The sequence below is a fragment of the Helianthus annuus genome, chromosome 14, assembly GCF_002127325.2.
Source record: "Helianthus annuus cultivar XRQ/B chromosome 14, HanXRQr2.0-SUNRISE, whole genome shotgun sequence".
Taxonomy (NCBI): Eukaryota; Viridiplantae; Streptophyta; class Magnoliopsida; order Asterales; family Asteraceae; genus Helianthus; species Helianthus annuus.
The window spans coordinates 72,049,495-72,070,996 of record NC_035446.2 but is presented as its reverse complement, the minus strand read 5'-3'; the positions used below and the strand labels follow the sequence as shown (position 1 = coordinate 72,070,996).

General features: G+C 33.5%; 1 protein-coding gene across 1 annotated transcript; it reads right to left on the bottom strand.

The window, feature by feature from the left end:
* Positions 1-235: 235 nt before the first annotated feature.
* Positions 236-19,038, bottom strand: LOC110916153 (carbon catabolite-derepressing protein kinase). Its single transcript, XM_022160906.2, has 9 exons — positions 17,835-19,038; positions 17,723-17,749; positions 17,189-17,332; positions 13,860-13,966; positions 11,843-12,203; positions 11,301-11,504; positions 5,431-5,546; positions 737-1,111; positions 236-630 (listed from the first exon to the last, which is right to left on the bottom strand). Exons 1-9 carry the CDS (start codon positions 18,756-18,758, stop codon positions 429-431), a joined length of 2,460 nt encoding a protein of 819 aa, XP_022016598.1. The 5' UTR covers positions 18,759-19,038; the 3' UTR covers positions 236-428.
* Positions 19,039-21,502: the final 2,464 nt, after the last annotated feature.

The following is a 21,502-nucleotide window of genomic DNA, read 5'->3' as shown; positions in this document are numbered from 1 at the left end:
TGTTCTTGATTGATTACCCCGCTATGTTTGACAGATTCCGCACGTCACACTCGTTAATCAAACTATTCGGATCATATTGTGGATTTACACTCATGAGGAAGAAGGCAAGGTAGGCCCCTTGGTAGACCAACCGTTTAGATGCCATCTTTTATCTTCTTTTTCTTTAGTTTGTTTAATTAATATATTATTTTAATGAGTAGTGGATAGTGAAAACTTGTGAAACTCTTATACGAAAGATGAAAAAAAAGGTGCTTAAGAGCTTCTATGAGTACGTGACAATGAAACAATAATACGTGGTCTTAGTTATAGATATCAATATAGACACACATACACGTACAAGGGGAGATATCAAATGAGAGCTCTTTAAAATCTATATGAACTTATTACATCCAATAATTTGAAGATTCCTTTTGCATAACATTTGGATTTTAAAGGGGTCGAAACTCAATACCTTGCACAATGAGCTCTGGGATGAGAGTGATCATGTCACTAGAACACATATGTAAGGTGATGTTTGAGAAATAACGAGGGTCTAAAGTAAAGCTATCATCCATGACATTATCTGCTTTGTTACGAGAGTCGTTATGTGTGATGCATGGAAGAAAGCAAGAATTCCATCTGCTTTTTTCCCTACATACATAGAAAAAGAAATCATAAAGTTTTCACCTTTAAAAAGGTTAAATAACTGAAAATTGAAAATTGTTCTATAACTTATAAATGTTAGGATGGTACTTACCTTGACGAAAGATGACCAAACCATTCATCTTCTTGAATATTCATCACGGTCAGCTCCATCCAACCATCTTTTCTCTTTCTTGGTAATTGAACGTTTTTTAGATTGTTTATTGGTCTTGTAGATCTACATTCACCATCTGCTCCGATTACTGGGATTTGAGGTTTACTCAAACTCATAAGATTAGCAGAGTGTTGGCCTGCTAACGCACTGTCATAATTAAGCTTCATTTCCACCAGAGTTTTACTATCAATACCTTGTGGAGTCATGTAAATAAGGTAGCATCCATATCTAGTGTTTCTTGACAACAGGCCATTTGGAACTTTGAAGCACATGCCTATCACTTTTGAAGATGATACCCGTAATATGTTTCCATGTCTGCGTTTGGCGAAATAAAGAGTCACACTGTCAAAGTGCCACATACCTTTCTTTTAAATGGCAAACTGTACATACTCCTAAAATCTACACCATTTATCACAAATGAGACTAGAACCTTCACCACATAGGAGAGGGACACCAAAACACATTGATACATTGGGCAACAAGCCCTTTGGTAAGTGTCACATACCTACTCCTATTTTTCTATGTAGTATAACTTTAGGACATTAGAAAAAAGTCAAAGAGTCGATTAGTATTTTTCTCTATGTTGGATGAACCTTTCCGACATTAGAAAAAAGTCAAAGAGTCAATTAGTATTTTTCTCTATGTTGGATGAACTTTAGGATAATCCAAAAAATGTAGAGTCACTCACAAAAGTAAACTACAAAATTTCATCGGAATTTAGAATCCATCCAATAACATGAACCTACTACTTCTAACAACCATATAAAAGCTGTCAAATCTTATCAAAGGGATAACTAGCCATACATCTTAGCAGTGGCGGATCCAGAATTTTTTTTCCAGTAGGTTCACTATTTTTAGATGTTCCAATTTCATAGGGCTGGACATCAAATTTTCAGGACGGTTTGACAGTTCCAGTCGGGTCAGGTTTAGGGGCGGCTCAATCATTTTGAGGGCTAAGGCGAATTAAAAATCTAAGGCCCTTGATTTATGAACATAAGAAAACTAGTAGCCAAAATTTTGGCATGCAAAATTAATAGACATGATCTTGGACTCACAGTGTAAACAATGCAAAATCTGCACACGTTTAGGCATATTATCATAAGCTCAAATAATGAAAAAAAATTACAATTTAGGCAGGTATCAAATGATATATGCACGCAATTCATATTAATACATTTAAACAAAGGCCTAGCCTGCCTTTAGACTACAATTGCTTCAGTTTAGATGCTTTCTATCTGCAATTTACACCTACTTCAGCGATGCACTAACCAAATTAAAAATCACCATATACTTTAACCAGCAACACAAATGATGAATCCTTCAAATGTTTAACATCTTCAATGATCATTAATATAAGTATAAAATAAACAAACGGCTAATTCATTCAGTTGACGTTCTATTTTCTCAACCGTTCTTATATATTCAGGATCGGAAATCCAAAAGAATACTGGCTAAAGGAGCTTGTGAAAACGGTCTTTATGTTTTGAAAGATGCTCCTCAAGCTTTGGTTGCTACTTCCAGTATCTCACCACAGGCCTCTTTTGAGTTATGGCATGCTCGTTTTGGTCATGTGTCGTTTGATGTTATTTCTTTTTTGAATAAGTTCGGTGTATTGTCTGTGACTTCAGTTTTGCCCAAACCTAATGTTTGCTCTTTCTGTCAACTTTCCAAGAGTCGTCGTTCATCTTTTGAACCTAATTTAAAGCGAGCATCTCAACCTTTAGACTTGATACATTGTGATTTGTGGGGGCCGGCGCCTATTTGTTCAAATGACGGCTATAGATATTATGTTTCTTTTGTTGATGGTCATTCCAGGTTTATATGGCTTTATCCACTCAATACCAAGACAGGATTTTATGCACTTTTACCCATTTTTATTAATCTTGTTCAACACAATGCTCACGTAAAATAAAGGTTTTTCAAAGTGACGGCGGAACGGAATTTGTGAATCAAACAATTAGTAAAATATTTGAAGACAATGGCACTTTTCACCGCTTGTCATGTCCACATATGCCTTAACAAAATGGGCGTTCCAAAAGAAAACATCGTCACATCGTTCAAACGGGTCTTACCATGTTGTTCAATGCTCATATTTCGGCTTATTATTGGGAGATGCTTTTACTTCGGCAATATTTATCATTAACTGTTTGCCCACACCATTATTGTACAACAAGTCACCTTTTGAACTAATCTTCTCTCAACAACCCCAATACGCGAATCTGCGTACCTATGGTTGTCAAGTTTTTCCCTATTTACGGGATTATTCAAAACATAAGCTTGAACCGTGAAGTATACCGTGTGTATTTATTGGTTATAGCACACAACATAATGGTTATTGGTGCCTTGATCCCGCCACTTCTTGCATATATATTACCCGCCATGCTTGATTAAATGAGGCGTTTTTCCCTTACAGTGGTTTGAACAATTCCAATGATCTAACAAAAATGGAACTCACCACTTTTTTGGATGAGCCTTCTAGACCACTTCTGTCACCAGCAAACTCACCTTAACCCACCAGAACTATAGCCCACAAATCACCACCTACTTCCTCATGCACCTTATGTCCTCACCCAACCCAAACCTCGCCTTCCATCGGCCCAACATCCACACATTTGTCTCCCTCTCATACCGGCCCTGGTCCAACCCAAACAAATCATTCCAGTAGCCCAATATCAGCACCTAACACTCACACCAGCCCCACTTCAGCCAATACCCAAGTCGCTACTCCACCCCACATTCACGACACACCTGTTGCCACTTCGCAACCCAGAGAACCTATCCAGCCTTCAAACCCATTACCAACCACCTCCACTTCCACTCACCTCATGACGACTCGAGCCAAAGCCGGAATATTTAAAATCAAACATCAAGCCTACTTAGCCTCTCTCACCTCCCATCCTCTCCATATTGCTCTTTCTTCTATAACCGAACCATGGGGTTACAAATCAGGGCCAAAGATTCCAAATGGGTGGTCGCAATGGAAGATGAAAGACATCTGGACCTTGGTGCCTCGTCCACCTGATACTAATGTTGTTGGCTCCAAATGGGTTTTTCGCATTAAATATCATTCCGATGGGTCCATAGAACGCTACAAAGCGCGTCTAGTGGCACAAGGATACACTCAAATTCCCGGGCTTGACTACTCTCACACCTTTAGTCCGGTCGTTAAAGCCTCCACATAAAGCATTGTTTTATCTCTTGCGGTGTTACATAATTGGAAACTCCATCAATTAGATGTCAAAAATGCCTTCTTAAATGGCAATTTGACTGAAACGATCTTCATGGAACAACCTCTAGGTTTTAATGATCTGCAGTTTTCTAATCATGTATGTCGTCTAACCAAAGCATTATCCATATTAAAGCAGGCTCCTCGTGCATGGTTTCAACGTTTAAGCATGTTTCTTGTTTCATATGGTTTCACATGTAGTCGTGCAGATACTTCACTTTTTGTGTTTTCTCGTGATTCTTGCATCATGTATCTACTCGTCTATGTAGATGATTTGATCCTTACACCATGAGATGACCATTGCCACCATTATCTCTAGCCTTAATCATGATATTGCTATAAAAGACCTGGGTGATTTGAATTATTTTCTAGGCCTTGGGGTTGCCTACACCAATGAGGGGCTATTTCTTCATCAATCGAAGTATGCAACTGATATTCTTCGCCGGGTCGTTCTTCTTGAGTCTAAACCATTGATCATTTTAAAATCAGTCAAATGGATTCTCAGATACGTTAAAGGTACGTTGTCTTTTGGTCTCATGTTTAGTCGACATCATCAACCATCCTTGGTTGGTTTCTTTGATGCGGACTGGGCTCGGTGTATTGAAACACGTCGCTCAACCTATGGCTACTCTATTTTTCTTGGAGGCAATCTTGTTTCATTGAGCGCTAAGAAGCAACCCACAGTATCTCGGTCCAGCTGCGAATCTTAATATCGGGCAATGGCCAACACGACGGCTGAAATAGTTTGGATTACTCATCTTCTGCAAGAACTACGAGCCTTACCGCCTGATTGACCAACCTTATTATGCGACAACAAAAGTGACTTTTTCATGACACAAAATCCGGTCTCTCATAAGCGGGCTAAACGTATCGACCTTGATTATCATTTTATTAGAGAGCTCGTCACATCTGGCAAACTATACACCAAATTCATTCCAACCAATCTTCACGTGGCTGATATTTTTACGAAGAGTCTTCCACGTGCCTCTTTTGAATCCTTTCGTGCTGTGCTTTGTCTTAGACCGCCACCGTTTCAATTGAAATGGGTATTAGAGAATAAAAGAAAATACATCAAAAATAAAAAAAAAAATATCATTATCTTTATATGTAATTGCTCAATCATCACCTTAATTAAAGGAATGATTATTGTTGTAGTCTCCTATCTCCAATATATAATGAATACCAATATCCCTCAACTTAACGAGGTTGATTTATCTTTCTCTACAACCGTCCCATCCATTTGGATTTCTTCTTCTTTATGTTTTTTTTAACTTCTACACTTTAATATGTCGAACTAAAAACGAACACAAAATTAGAATCTATAAACGATTTTCACTGGTAAATATATCAATGCAATCCCCTAAAGATAAAAGAGTCTTGTTTGGTTTGATTGGGAGAGAGAAGGTACCTTGATTTCTCTGAAGGTATCGATTTGATCTTACGCAGCGGTTTCTTATCATAAGAAAGTAATGTTGGTGGAAGCACAAAACATTTCTTTCCATTTAATTTCGTTATCCAAAACCACTGCAAAAATTAATTTTTTTTAATGATCAACACCAGTGTATAGTTAAACAGTTAATCACTCGTCCATGGCTAGACATGTAGATGAAGTAAAAGAACCTATGACGTAAGGTAAGGGTGGTGGGCAACCCTTGCCCCATGGGCGGATCTTTTTGGTGGTCCATGGGTGCCCCGCCCCATTAATTTTTCGCTCGTATTGTTAATTTTACAGAAAATTTCTGAAAAGTCTTTTCTTAATGTAAAATATTGGATTTTTAAGAGTTGGATCCCATTGATTTGGATTTTGAGAGTCCAGCCCCCATTGATTTTTCGTTCAAGCGCCGACATTACCTTGACCGGGTAGTGGTACTCGATCGAGTACACCTTTGGCGCTACCACCCTATCAAGTAAACAAATCGGGTAATGCTTGCATTGACAGTTTAGAGATTGAAGGGAGGCCACATTTGACTGTTTGGAACGGTATTATAGTTGTTGCACTTTAATAATAACTAGAAGTTTGACCCGCGCGGGTTGCGCCGCGGCCAATGAAATTGACATGCTGTTGATCAGATTTACATTTACAGTGTGTTAAAGATGTTTTTGTCGTTTTAGTCTGTATTACTATCTTATACAAATAGGCTCAATACAATTAATGGTATCATAATTACTACGTTACATGACTTGTACCCATATAAATAACCTATCATATTAAGCTCCCATGCGCTGCGGTGGGGGCTAAAACCATGACAAATAACATCAATGCCACACTATAGCCAACGAGCACCAACATTGAAGTTGCGGCGTTTTGACGTGGAAAAATTAGACCGACATATAAAACATAGAAAATAATAACTAACTCGATTTAGGACTCATGCGTTGTGACGAACTTATTAAACGGGAAAAAAATAGACGACGTAAACACACTGAACCACATACGTGTGTTGCCCCATGTTAACTCGCAAAATTTAGAAAGAAGCGTATAACAAAACGTAAAATCGTTGAACCACACACACATTGTGCCATGTTAAGTCGCAAAATTTATATCTAAACGTAAAACGAAAAATTTTGCAAAATATGAAAAACATAAGGGATTAAAGTTGAAAGTAAAAAGGTTGTGAAGTTAAATTGGAAAAACCAAAAACTTTTGGGTTAATACTACAAAATCAAGTAGTTTTGGGTTTAAAGTAAAACATCAACTTTAAAAAAAAAAAAAAAAAAAAAAAAAAAAAAAAAAAAAAAAAAACCAAAACATGGGGTACAACACCCAATGCCTCAACTTATTGTTAATTTATATTATGTAAATTTCTACAAATAATAAAGACATTATATAGAATTATAGATCATATCAATTTCTACAAATAATATTTTTGTCTTGTTTAATATTAAATATAAAACAAACATAGCAACATAAAGTACAAGATGTTAATGCCTATGATACCCTACAACCTTAATAGCATATGGTACAAGTAGTAATGCTTAGAATTGTTTTAAATTAATAGTATATAAATAATAATAAAATAATAATAATAATAATAATAATAATAATAATAAGAGAAAGATGTTCGGATAGTCACTGTGGTTTGCTTCATTTTCATCTATAGTTCCTACACTTCTAAAACTACAACTATAGTCCTCAACTTTTGCACATTCGTTCTCGGATAGTCCCTAGCGTGGATGGGGGTTAGTTTTTGGTATTAAGTGGGTGTAAAATGACCTAATTAGCCTTAATGTTAAATTAATATTACAAAGTTAAAGAAAATCTATACTATATAATAAAAGAAACCATTTGCGGGAAACTTGTCGTCATATTAGGACATGTCTTATGGATAATTATTATTTTAGTTTAATCTCTTCTAATTAATTATAGATAACCCTCCTACTATATATTATTTAGTTTAATATCTTATGGATAATTATTATTTAGTTTAATCTTTTCTAACTAATTATAGATAACTCTCATACTAAATACTATTTTGTTTAGTTTTTTCTACTTAACTATACATAATTATTATTTAGTTTAAATCCAATGTATACTTCTCATTCATAATATTATTTATTTGATTTTCTATATCATATGATAGACACCTACTTTTATTTGTAATATACAAATTTACTCTTATTTTGTACGATCATACAATTATCTCTAATAAACTTTAAACTTTTACCATAGTATATATAATGCTATAGATAAAATCAAAAAACATTTTGGATGGCATCAATAACTTAAGACATAATATAAATATATGTATAATATGCGCTTTTTAATAAAATAATACCAAGCAAAATTACAAATCATTAATTTAACTAATAATAACAAAGTCTTAATTTTTTTTAAATAATTCAAAAAATATATATAACTTAAAAGCATATGACATTATAATACACTTAACCCATTTATCATTATACAACCTCCCAACTATTCAATCATATTTTTATTCTATCTTATATTACTAAATAAATAAAAAACAATATTAAATCTTATCCTACTTTAAATGTCGAATACAATACTTCATTTTTTCTAGGGTAAATTACACTTTTCGTCCTTTATGTTTGTATCAGATTGCAACGGATAGCCTTTAACTTCAATAATTACAGTCACAGTCCTTTATTTGTAAAACCTGTTACACTCTACGTCCTTTAGTACTAACCAGGTTAAAAATTTCAGTTAAGTTAATTCAATTAAGGGTATTTTGGTTAATTCATATTTTTATTTAAATGTTTAATAAATAAAACCAAAAACATTGCATACACACTTCATCTTCCCCAATGTCCTAACCCTAAAACCCTAACCTCCACATTTTGCCACCACCACCTCATCCTGCCGCCATCGCCGCCACTGCCACCACATCCTGCCACCATAATACATGTCGATTCACAAACTGATCGATCTCGAGTTGCTGCTGCTACCGGATCTGCTTCTTATTTACTGTTCAATGATTATATATGGTTATTGCAGTAGGAGGAGTATGGGAAGGATCAAGCTTTCCATACAATCAGTTGTATCAAATTGGTGGGTATGGCAGAAACATAGATTTAGAACCAGGAAGATGCAGAAGAACAGATGGAAAAAATGAAGGTGCTCTAAAGAAGCTTACCCTGATTCAAAATACTGTGAGAGGTAGAAACCGTTCAAGAAAGCCTGTGGAATTCTCTTCTTCTTCATCTGCTGCCACAAGTGTTAATAATGTTTCTTCATCAGCAATCTCCAAATCAGTCAATGCCTACCCTCCTCCTTTCTCAAGTTTTATGGATTCTTCATCTTTTAAAGATTACAGGTTTTTCTTTCTTTCTTGTTTGATTTTGTTTATCTTTAATTAATTAACTGCAGAAGACAAAAAACCCATCTCTCACTTTCCTCTTTCACGCATGAATTCAAGCAATCTTACCTCAAAATCATAAACCCTTTAACACCAAAATTAATATCTCACATATCTGACACACCCATCGGAACACCGCTATCTTCGTTCTTCACCGGTCAAACCAACTCTTTTCCGGCAACCGGAGCACCGATTGATAACCTTCACTTCTTTATCCGTCTTCACAACGGTCCGATTTACCGTTAGATCTGTAGATTCATCACGTGACGCAGACGTTGCCGTTGACCTCATCGGAGACCTTGTTTTGTGTAAAGATAATTTAGTTCATTTATTCAGACCTGCAACTATTGTTGGGATTTTTCTAAAAGGGGGTTTTGTCGCAGGCTGAGAGAGAGGCAGAGGTGAAATAGATAGATGGAGAGTGACGGCGACGGTGATGCTATGGCGGCGACGGTGGTGCTATGGTAGAGAAGGGCAACAGGAGTTATAGAGAGAAATAGAGATGTATTTAGGTCTGTATAACTATATGTATATTTTTTGTCTTTTGATTTCAGTTGTTTATTTTTTATTGTTGGATTTTTGGTTTTAGTTATTTATTTTTAGGTTTATTTATTTGAGTGTAAAAAGACATAATAGCCCTTATGTGATAACCACATGATATGATTTAACTTAAATTTTTAACCTGGTTAGTACTAAAGGACGAAAGGTGTAATAAGTTTTTCAAATAAAGAAATGTGACTGTAATTATTGAAGATAAAGGTCATCCACTACAATTCGATACAAACATAAAAGACGAAAAGTGTAATTTACCCTTTTTCTAATAAAATATTATCCTTAAATATAAATTTTTAATTTAAGATTTTTTTAAATAACCAAATTATTTATCACTAAAACCAAACTTTGTATTAATATATTATTTATTTTATTTTCATTATAAAAACATTATTATATCGATTTTATTACGTAACTTTTAAACAAATTGTATATAAATTTCAATATTACTTTATGTATAAAATCAGATTTATCACGGGTTTTTTTAAATAAAATTTATATTTTATCACTCAAATGACTGCCTTATTTGCTTCATGAATAACATGTTTGACCATTGTATCTTCTTTTCAATAATCATCTCCACAATCCCTGCACCTGCCAGTCTACCATGTCTTTTACTTTATTCAATACACATTGTATAGGCCTATAGGATGCGTATTGAATTGTCAAAGTGTGCCAATAGATAGGCAGGTGTGCCAGTAGAAAATCCCTAGTTTAATTGTTGTTTTGTTTAAAGTTGAAAGGGTCTGAAAGTTATACTGTGTGGGCCAATGCTATGAATCTTGCTTATCATGTTAAGAATAAATGGGTGGTTATAGATGGTTCTTGTGCTAACCGAGTTGACGCCAACTCTGGCGTTATGGCGGGACGTTGATTATATCCAATTTTGAATTTCTAAAAGCTGATTTTGACCTTAAAACAAAAAAGATTTTTGAACTATTCTCGGGTTAAAAAGTCAAAACGAAAATTCTGATGGGTGATTTAAAACCCAAATTACTCAACCATATACTCTAATATGTTAAAACTTTTTTTTGACCGGCAAATTTGGATCACTGACGGATCACTGGAGTATTATCGTGCCACCAGCGGAATCACCCGATCATATCCATCTCCACTAGGCATAATGTCTATACACCATCTCAAAAGAAAATCCAATAATATGATAAAAACTCCTCTTATTAGAATCAAACCCAAGACCTATTCATCATTAACAGGTTCAAACTGCTAATGTGATTGAAGCTCACCAAGATTCTTGTGGTCTTTGGTATTTCTTTATATAACTATCTTAAACCTTAAAATAATATATCATACACTCTTTAAGGAGCTCAAAGCTAAACTCTTTAACCCTATTAATATAGAGTAAACTGTTAAAATGGTCTCTGAGATTTGGTCACTTTTACTACTTTAGTTCAAAACTTAAATCTTTTGAATTTGGGTTCCTGTGATTCAATTTTGTTGCAATTTTCATCCAAAAGCAAAATCTGATCAAATTTTTCAGTTAACAACCAATTTTTTATTATTATTTTTTTTTTGTCTTTTTTTTTTCCATTTTAATGTAAGGCAAAATGGTAAAATTTTTTTAATTTGTTATAATAATACGTTAAAAGACCATTTTGCCCTTCATTAAAAGGGAGGAAAAAGAAAAAAAACTTGATGTTAACCGAAAAATCTAACAAGATTTTGATTTTGGACGAAAATAACAACAAAATTGAAACCACAGGGACCCAGATTCAAAATGTTTGAGTTTTGGACTAAAGTGGCAAAAGTGACCAAATCGAACATTTTGGCAGTTTACTCATTAATATATCTCGCATATAAGATTTGAAAACCCAATTTACCTTCACTATTTATATGTTATATGAGAGCAAACTGATAACAGTTTAAAAGTATGCAAGGGTAAGAGACTCACTATGTTAACTTCATCGTTGACCTGTATAAGTACACCCGTCGAAAGAATTGAGTATGCTTCCGCTTTTGTGGGAAAGATCACATCTCCTAACCTTTTTTTTGAATAATATATAAACTGTTCATAATCACTTGGTAATCGCATATCCCATTTTATATTTGATGTTGAGAGTTTGTCCACCTCTGATTTTCCGACATCGTCTTCAAACTGCAAAATATATAAGATTTCTAGCTCACACAAACATTTTTATGTTTAACCAAGACATAATACACAAAAGCAGAATATCAGTGATGCAACAATTACCACTAAACAATTAAAAAAAGTTAGCATTAATGCTTACGAAAAAATTGTAAATTTTTACACATATAAAATAGGAAGTGTTAGTAATCCTTTTGAAACATAGTATTTTTATTACATTTGCTTTTCTGTTCTTGGTATCTAATTCGCTTACCTTTTTTTATATATAATGGTAGAACAATATATATCGAAGGCTAAATTTAAAGCCCATAAACTTCAGTTAAAGAACAAATAATATTCAAATCTACCTTCTGTATTGGCAGAAATTTGATGCCTTCAATCAAGAGATGAGAACTAGAACAAAAGATATTGTCTAGTATTTGTAATGTAACAACAAATTCAGCCGTTCTTTCCAAGTTGATGGTTTCGAAGAGTTCGTACATCCACCATCCACTGTCTACCGTCATACTACGATATGAAGTATATGATTTACATATGTCGTTTAATTTGTAGCTAATTTTATTCTGAGCACATTGTTCCATAGCATCCAAAGAATTGGGTTTGCATACAAGGTAAGCGGCATATGCGACATGGGATGATAGAAACTGTGTACTTATCTTGACTTTCATGTAATAAATTGGTAAAGAAACCTCGACCACCGTATGGAATCTGAACATGTTTAGACAACATACAACAACATAAATTATTTCAAATATATATAAAAATAAACACACATGCGCACGCACACACCTCCATAAATAAACATAGGAATTCAGATTAAACTTATTCTAGCGGTGTTAAAAGTGGCTCACTGAACCCTAAATAAATATATTTAAGGTTCAACTTTTCGGGTTTAAAGTTTGAATTTTAGGGTTTACTTCTAGGGTTAGGGTTTTTGGTTAGGGTTAGATAAGCTAGTTCCAACACAACTAGAATGAGTTCAATCAGAGTTCGTTTGACTCGGTTTCCTATGCTTCTTAGGTTAAGAACATTTTGTACTAGAACCAACCCCTATATATAATATATAGAGTACGATCATGAGAAAACTTACTTTCGTAATAAAACTAAAAAAATTCATATCAGACATAGACATGTGCATTACATACTACATATATACATATATTGCATGTGGTATAAGATATACTATACTATATATATACAACATATACTTCATATATTTAGTATTTAGTATTGTATATACGCAATATATCATGATATATTGCATATATGTAGTGTATGACCTACTACGTGTATGTAGTATGATATAAGCATAGAGTAATGAAGGTTCTTTAGTTATAAAAGAATACATGATATATACTAAAAAATGGTTTACTTACATTAAAGATAAAAAAAATAAGATTTTATGGTACAATATTAAAAAAAGTTATTATCATAAGATAAAGTTATTTATGTTTAAAAATTATTGGAGAAATTGAAAAAGGTCAACAGATACTAATATGTCGTGTATGTTATTTTCTCTCGTCGTCATATGTCACTACACACCAAGCGAAGATAAACTAAGAAGCCTAAGAAGCAATCATGTGGTGACATATGATACACACACATAAACAAATTCCAAACGAAAATTATGTACATTATAAAATAAAAAAGTTTATTTATATTAATGGCTTAATTATATAAAAGTTGTCTTATGTAATCTCAAAAAGTAAAGTCGTGATAAACCTAAAAATATATCGACATATCTTTTACATTAATCGACAACCATAAAAATAAATATCGATATCCATACTGATAATACTTTATTTTAAATACAACTTCGTTTTCAATAAAATTTACATATTGAGAAAAAAATATACACAACTGCATGTTTAGTTTTTCTTTAAAAAAAGATTATGAATGAAAGTTATTATGAAAAACAAAATTAAATAATATTATTAAATAATTAAATGTATTAAAAATAGATATTATTTTTAGTATATAGGCTAAAAAATGGTAACTTGTGATAGGTTTTTTTTTTTTTGAACGGCAAATTTGGATCACTGACGGACTATTGGAGTATCATCGTGCCACCAGCAGAACCACTCGATCATATCCATCTATCTGCACTAGGCAATAATGCTTATACACCAATTCAGGAGGAAACCCAATAAATATGGGAAAACCCCCTTTGTGGGAATCGAACCCATGACCTAATGGTTATAAGCCTTATTCAACCCCTAAAATACCACTAGGCTATATAATGCCATGGGTGGTTATTTTATTATCCATAGTTTGATTTACTTAATTAAGTAAAACACTTTGGATAGAAAAATAATATTTCCTAACTAAAGAAATAATCCTGTAAAACAAAGAGATGAGAGATACCGAGATTCAGATTCAGATCGTGTTCTACATCCATCTCCATCTAGAGGCACAAACTTGATTGCTGATATCATTTCTTGCGTCTTTCCATTATCATCTATTGAAATCCACTATAAATAAAACCAATTGTTATTAGCTCATGTTTGAATAAATGATCATTAAAGTAATTAACATAATAATGAAAGAAAATAAACCTAAATGACAATGTCCATCAGACGGATAAACAACGTAACTTCGGATAAATAGCAAAAGATGTTACTAAGCCCCTCAACAACAGAATAGTCAATTGGCAAAGGCAAAGCCAAAGCCTTTAAAACACCTAGATTGGGAAAGGGAAGGTCTTGGGTTCAAGTCCCACAGACGACAGAGAATTAAAGAAATTAGCCATTCAAAAAAAAAAAAAAAAAAACAACAGAATAGTGTCTTCAAAAGGAAAAATGGAAACCTAGTTGGCTAATTTTCCATTTCCATTTTCCGTACTAGGCAACTTTGACCTTAAATAATTTTGTTTGTGTTACATAATACTTGATGAAAGTTATATGATTTGAGTGTGTTTTACAAGTGTTTTTATCGGGTTAATTTTCATCAAGTTTTATATAACACAAAAATATATAATTAAAGTCAAAGTTTATAAATAAAGACTTTGAAAATTCAAAATATGACACTTTTAATGGGACGGAGGGAGTATTTTATTACAGCTGATGTCAATTTTCTTTTTTTTTTTTCATATTTAAAGTATACTTGCATTTCCCTTCCGCACATTGCGACAGGGAATCTTAGTACGAACCAAACATCTGCATTATATAAATATGTTGAACAGAAAAAAACAAAATAAAATAAAATATAATAAATAGAAGTTAAATGCTGGCGTGGTACCAATGACATGGTGTAGCGGCCTGAACGAACGAAAAAATGGTGGCGGTGACGAGATGTTACGCCGTTTTCGAAAAATCACTTATTTGGTCATTCTAAAAAAACTAACGAATAAAAGTGATTAAAGGAAAATAAAACTTTTTGGTTAAAGATGTATATTATTTATAGTGTAAAGGTTGAGTCAAAACTTAAAAAAAAAACACTAGGTGTGGTTATAGTCGATATTATTTTAATAACTTATTATTATAAAATGATTGCTATTTTTTCTAAAAAATTTCGGGAATGCAAGTTTTATGTTATCGAACGTTTTATAATAAAAAAGCGCTAAAGGGATTTTTTATAATTTTTTTTAAAAAATAAGTGTTTTTATATATATGCTAAAAAACTGAATTTTTAAAATTTTTTATAAAAAAATCCCCTCGGCGCTTTTTTTTTGTTACATAAGTTTTTCTTGAGTTTTCATAACTCATGTGGGTTTTCTTTCTATCCTCCCTTATATATATAGGGGCATGATTTAGGGAAAACGCCTATAAGTGTGAAAACGCCCATCATCCGTTGGATCAAAACAATGTACGGATTAGACTGGCGTGGTGATGTTTTCGTAAATAACATCAACTTTATTACGTGGACGTGCTTCATTAAGGGTAAAACAGTCTTTTTACTGCTCTAATACAAAACGCCAAACTTCTGAGCAAAATGTCATTAAAATTCCCGCCTTAAACTACAAGCCATACACATCAGTCCCTTCCAGATGAAACGCCATATTTATCCAAAATGCCATTGATACAAAACGCCAACCTTGATAATGAAACGCATTGCAACTTTAACAGATAAAGGTGAACAAACAGTAATTGAAACTTTATTACTAACATTTATTATAAGAAATTCCCTCCTAAACTACGCGGCAAATACATCATTATATAAACGACGTTACCATCCCTTCCATTGATCATACTAAAAAACACAATCTTTAACCAAAACCCCGTCCCTACTAAAACGCCAAATTAAAAAAAAAAAAAAAAAAAAAAAAAAAAAACCCTCTGGAAAGAAGACAAATGGTAAACATCGTTTCATGGAGACTTAAAACTATGTCTCCAACAATCCACATAACCACTTCAACAATCAACAATCATAGATCATACAAAAAACAAACGTCATATTTTACTTGATATCATTCAATTAAAACATACGGAGTTTTAATTTTTTTTCTTTTCTTTTTTTTGTGTTATTTTTTATGGTTTGTTATGTACTTTTCCACTAATAAAATACTTTATTTTCTCTAATTAATTATAAAATGTCAAAATGACACAAACGACAAACACCAAAACTATAATAATTTCATTTAATCACATATTATTAAAAAAACTCTAAAAATTACTGAATTTTATAAAACAGGGTGCAAGAGAATAGAACAAAGGATGTGTCATATATATATGTTTCAAAACGCCATAACATTATTTTACCTTACAAAATTTAATTAGTTGTATTTTGTCATCTTTATCTCAACGCCATTCATACAAAACGCCAAACTTAACGATGAGACGCCTTACAACTTTAACAGATAAACGCCAAACTTAATGATGGAACGTCTTACATCTTTATCTTATTAAATTTATCCTCATCTATTTTATTTATTGAAAAGTGTTCTTTTTCTTTGACGTTTATGTGTGTGTGCGATGTTATGCACAAAAAGTGATATATGTTTCAAAACGCCATAACATTATTTTGCCTTACAAAAGTTAATTAGTTGTATTTTGACATCTTTATCGAAAACGCCATTCATACAAAACACCAAACTTAATGATGAGACGCCTTACAGCTTTAAGAGATAAAGCTGAACAAACATTAACTACAAACAGTAACTGAAAAGACGGAAAGTTTATTACTAACATTTACTATAATAAATTCTCGTCTAAACTACGCGCCAAAAACATCTTATATAAAACGTTGCATGACCTTCTATTGATCACACAAAAAACAAACCCTATATTTTACTAAATAATATTCAATGTAAAACGCCAGAAAGTTCAAAAACCACACATGGCAAATGTCGTTTTTTAGAGAATTAGTTTTGTTCTCAATAAAGTTTCACTCAATGTGTTGGACAAAATTCTTAAGTGAGGATTTTGTCCATCTCATTGAGTAAAATCTTATTGAGTGTATCCTCACCTATTTTATTTACTGAAAAGTGTTCTTTTTCTTTGACGTTTATGCGTGTATGCGATATTCTATGGTTTATTATGAACCTTCCAAATCACATGTTGTTTTTCTTCTCATATTACCGTTTTTTAAAGATCATTTCCCCATATATACACATAATCACTTAATTATTATTTTTATATGACCCGACCCAATCAAATCTGAACCGAACCATAAAAAACATTATATAGCGATAGACAAATGATCTTAAAAACATTCGCACTCCATGAAAACATAATATACAAAGTAGAATAACTTACCACTTTGCCCTTATCGACTATAATTCCATTAGTGAGATGCGAATAAATTTTATCTCTCGTGATGTTGAAGAGAAGAGAATCCGGCATGTCATATATGGCTTTCATGACATCAGAGTCTATTCGCAATCCACCAATCTCATGGAACTAATTAAATGGCAATTTGTTAGTACGCTGAAACATTTTTTTTATGAATAACAACAATAAAAAGAATCACAGAGATAGTTAGACGTTCTAATATTGTTCGTAGCAAAGGAAGAACACATATATATTTGTGTTTTCAAGTTTTGTAACCATACAACTCAAAAAAGAGCTATAATATATTTATTCAAAGAAAGTGTATTGAGAAGGTGTTTAGGATTGAGTTCAAGAGTAACTTATTAACTTATTTGAGCCAATAAGTCATTTGAAAAAGCTCTAAACTCTGGCTTTTAGAAATGACTTATTGACTTATTAGTTTTTTTAAAAAACTAATAAGTCATTTCCAAACTCAATCCCAAACATATATGAACACAAAAGGAACCTCTTATAACTTACTAGCAATTCCGGTCCTTCCTCAATTTCCTGCCGCACCAAACAACTTTTTAGGAAATTGCAAGCAAAAACGTGTATAAAACCGAATTGTTTTAATTTAGAGATATGAACTTACTAGGAATTTCAATGATTTCTCAAGTCTCTGTAACACCAGACTCATTGGGGGTCGTTCACTCCTAATATCTGCCAAGCAATGAAACGCAATCTCTGAGAATTCTTTCATGGAATCTGAGTTCATGTAGTTCTTCAATTCATGGTCAATAATAAGATCTAACTTCCCTTCTATATAGTAGCGTTTGGCCAATTCGGCGAGAGGTTCTTCCTCGCCGTTTACATTTTTGAAGCACAATCTTCCGCATAGAACTTCAAACAATACTACCCCAAATGAATAAATATCAGACTCTTTAGTGAGAATCCCTGAATTAATATATGCTGGATCACAATAACCGAATGTCCCAGAGGCATTAGTAATAATATAAGTGATAGTTTCATTTGCACGGCCTATTTTGGAAAGCCCAAAATCAGCAATCATAGCTTTCATGTTGTGACATAACAAAATGTTTGCACTTTTAATATCCCTGTGTATAACTCTCTGATTTGTTGCAACGTGGTGATGGAGATGAGCCAGACCGCGGGCTGCATCAACGCATATATTGATCCGTTGCCTCCATGTGAGTGGACACCTGCTTTTAGTCGGTTTTAAGTAATTGTTGAGGCTTCCGTTCTCTGCGTACTCATAAACAAGGAATTTTTCATTCCCTTCTTCACAGAAACCGACAAGGGAGACGATGTTTGGATGTTTATAACGAGAGAGCATTTGGATCTCAGTTAGAAACTCTTTAAGTCCCTGTCCAGAAAGGTTATTGTTTTGTAGTCGCTTTGCAGCGACCGTGATAAGTTCCCCCCCAGCAAGTGAGAGCTGACCTTTATAAACAGGGCCATATCCACCGCTTCCGATCAGGGTTGTGAAGTTTTTAGTGGCTGCTTGAATATCTTCGTAGGGTATTCTGAGGTGCTTTAACTTTTCAATTAACGGCATCTTTTGTGGAAATAGGAAGATCAATAACAAATGAACCGTTTTGGCAAAATAAAAAACGGTAACCGGTGGTTGACTTGAGAAATGATGGGTCAACTAATCATGGAGAATTTAGTGGTACATACCAGGATGGGTCGTATCATGGTAAATAGCATTAATCATGGAGATGGTGGTTGCCTAGTGGGTCGTGGAATGGACGTATGTCCCTTTATTATCGAGACCGGTTTATATGGAGTAGCAACTAGCACCTCATTGATGGAGGCCACATATCACATTTTGCATATTTAAAAAAAAAATTAATATTATTACCTTATATCAATATAAAGTCGCATGAACATCTAGATGATTTGTACGAATCTGAGGCTAGCCTACTTGGTAGAAACTTTTGTCTTTTAGGCCATGTGTGGTCATAAAACCCTTTTGTGTGCGTTATGCGACACGTGTCGTGCCACGTCACACAAGGACTTTATGTGGCGTTGTATCACTAGAGCCCGTAGTCATAAAACTCCTACCCATCATTACCTAATTATTAATTTTCATTTTTATTAATTAATTAAAAAACACTTAACTTTTTTATTGGTCCAATTTTGAAAATCATCCCCCAAAGCGCCACTATGGAGACAACGCTGCATCCATTTTTTTGCCCCATAGCGCCGCCCGTCGTAGTGTGGCGGGCGCTATGGGGCGCTAAGGCCCAAAAAACACCTCGATTCGCGCCCCACTACACTGGACCTTAGACGATACAGTGTGGAGTGGTTTGAAAATGGGGCATTATGCGACACGTGGACCACACGTCAGAACAGGGCGTGGTGTTAAAACGGACAATGCGGCCCAGGGAGTAGAAACGTGGCATTTTTCGACACGTGTCACACTCCTTTTGTATTATTTTATAGTTAAAATTATATAAAATGTATTAATAACTTATAAAAGTATTACTAGTAATTAAACAAATACACAACACCAAAATAAAAAACATTCCATAAATTTTAAAACATTACATAAAATAAAAATACGAAACTAAAAAACACATAATTTAAATGAAAAATCTAATGATTTCCTACGCCGAGCGGAACTTGAATTCACGGCGGTGCCCGTGCTTATAGCTGATGAGAGCCACTTGAATGGTGTGGATCGTCTTGAATCTTTCGCAATCAAGACGGATCGTCCTAAAACGAGACGAAAGAGTGTTGACGGTTCCGTTGTTCTCACTTGTATAGCCTTGAAAGTGTTGTCGGATTGTCCTTCAAAAATGACTGCTCGAGCGCCTACCCGACGTGTGGTGGCTCAAAGCTTCAACCCACGATTCGCAAAGTGTGATATCTTTTTCTTCGATCCACGCAACGGCTGTCATCCTCGTTTTTTTTGGTGAAGTGGAAATGGTTGAGCATTTGTATAAATCTGGGTGAAGTGGTAAAGTTTGTAAAAAATGAAGAAGTTGGTTGTATTTATAGTGTAAAATTAGAATTTTTAAAAAAGTTAAGTTTTTTAAAATTTTAAAAGTTAAGCGTTGGGGTTAAACAACTAACGAACACGTCTATTAACCACGTGCCACGTCAACGCAAAAACTCTTCCACGCCGGTGGAGATTCCCCCGCCTAATCAATAACGCCATTTAAAACGCCGTGGACGGGACAGTGTGAACGGCGTTGAGAAGCAACAACGACATTTTTGAACGCCCACACCGTGTGGTCTTAGAGGGGAGATCCTAGGTTCAAATCTAGGCATGAAAAATTATTTAGTTAATTGGTGTAATGTAGATAGGAGTAAGCTTTGCCATTCAATAAAAAAATCTAGATAATTTGTATGTTTTTGTTTTTTATTTTTTAGTTGTATATTAATTACTTGGTTATCACTCGGACAGCTTTCCGGGCTCAAGAAAATATTTTATATTCTAATTTTATGAGTAACATCGTATTTAAGATAATACAATAAGTTATCTATAAATGAATTTTAAAGTTTTGGTATAATTAAACATGGGTTTTTGCACATGTAGCACAATTTTAAAATCAACACAATACATTTTTCATATTAGCACATTCCAACAACATAACTAACACAATTATAAAACACTTTTTTATAACTTTTTAAAGATAAAAAATACTTGATTTTATGGTATAATTTATTTCTTCACAAAACTTATATTTTCGTTATGCAAACATCAATTTTTCCAACTTGTCATACAAGTTAAGACATATGGACTCTTTGGAGTTTTACTTGGACTTTGGTGGTTCTCAATATTAGACAAAGAAAATTTTGGAACAAACAAAAATTGAGTATTTGAGTTTGACACTAATTGTATATTGCCCACTCATTTTTTTTTCCCATGGAGTGATCCTATTTGTGTCCACATAAATTGGGTTTAAACGTGTAGTTAAAGTTGAATCGGAGACTTTGTTCCATCAGTTTACTAGATTTTTCAGAGTTAGTTAATCGAAAGAAAGAAAGGTATTGTTAAAACGGTATAGGATCATATACATACAGGTATCTTTATACAAACTGTAAGAACCAACAGTTTAATGACATGTGTCCTCAACTAAAAAAAATGATTTAAGGGTATTTTAGACCCTTTCTACCCTTTTATTTATATCTAATTAAAAACAATAATTAAATTATCCCTAAATTCATGCAAGATTAATTCAAATCATAATCTCCTAATCTATTCTTCATCGTCAAATAAACACCGTAATCAGCATCATCAGCAGCACTGTTATCAGCACCGTAATCAGCATCATCATCAACACCGTAATC

What these genes read in the sequence shown, in the direction of transcription:
- LOC110916153 (XM_022160906.2), bottom strand. Translation starts at nt 18,758, where the DNA reads ATGCCGTTAATTGAAAAGTTAAAGCACCTCAGAATACCCTACGAAGAT. An exon ending in CGATCTGAATCTGAATCTCG is followed by an intron (nt 12,204 to 13,859) that starts GTATCTCTCATC and finishes AAACATGTTCAG; the next exon opens with ATTCCATACGGTGGTCGAGG. An exon ending in TCAACGATGAAGTTAACATA is followed by an intron (nt 5,547 to 11,300) that starts GTGAGTCTCTTA and finishes TAATTTTTGCAG; the next exon opens with TGGTTTTGGATAACGAAATT.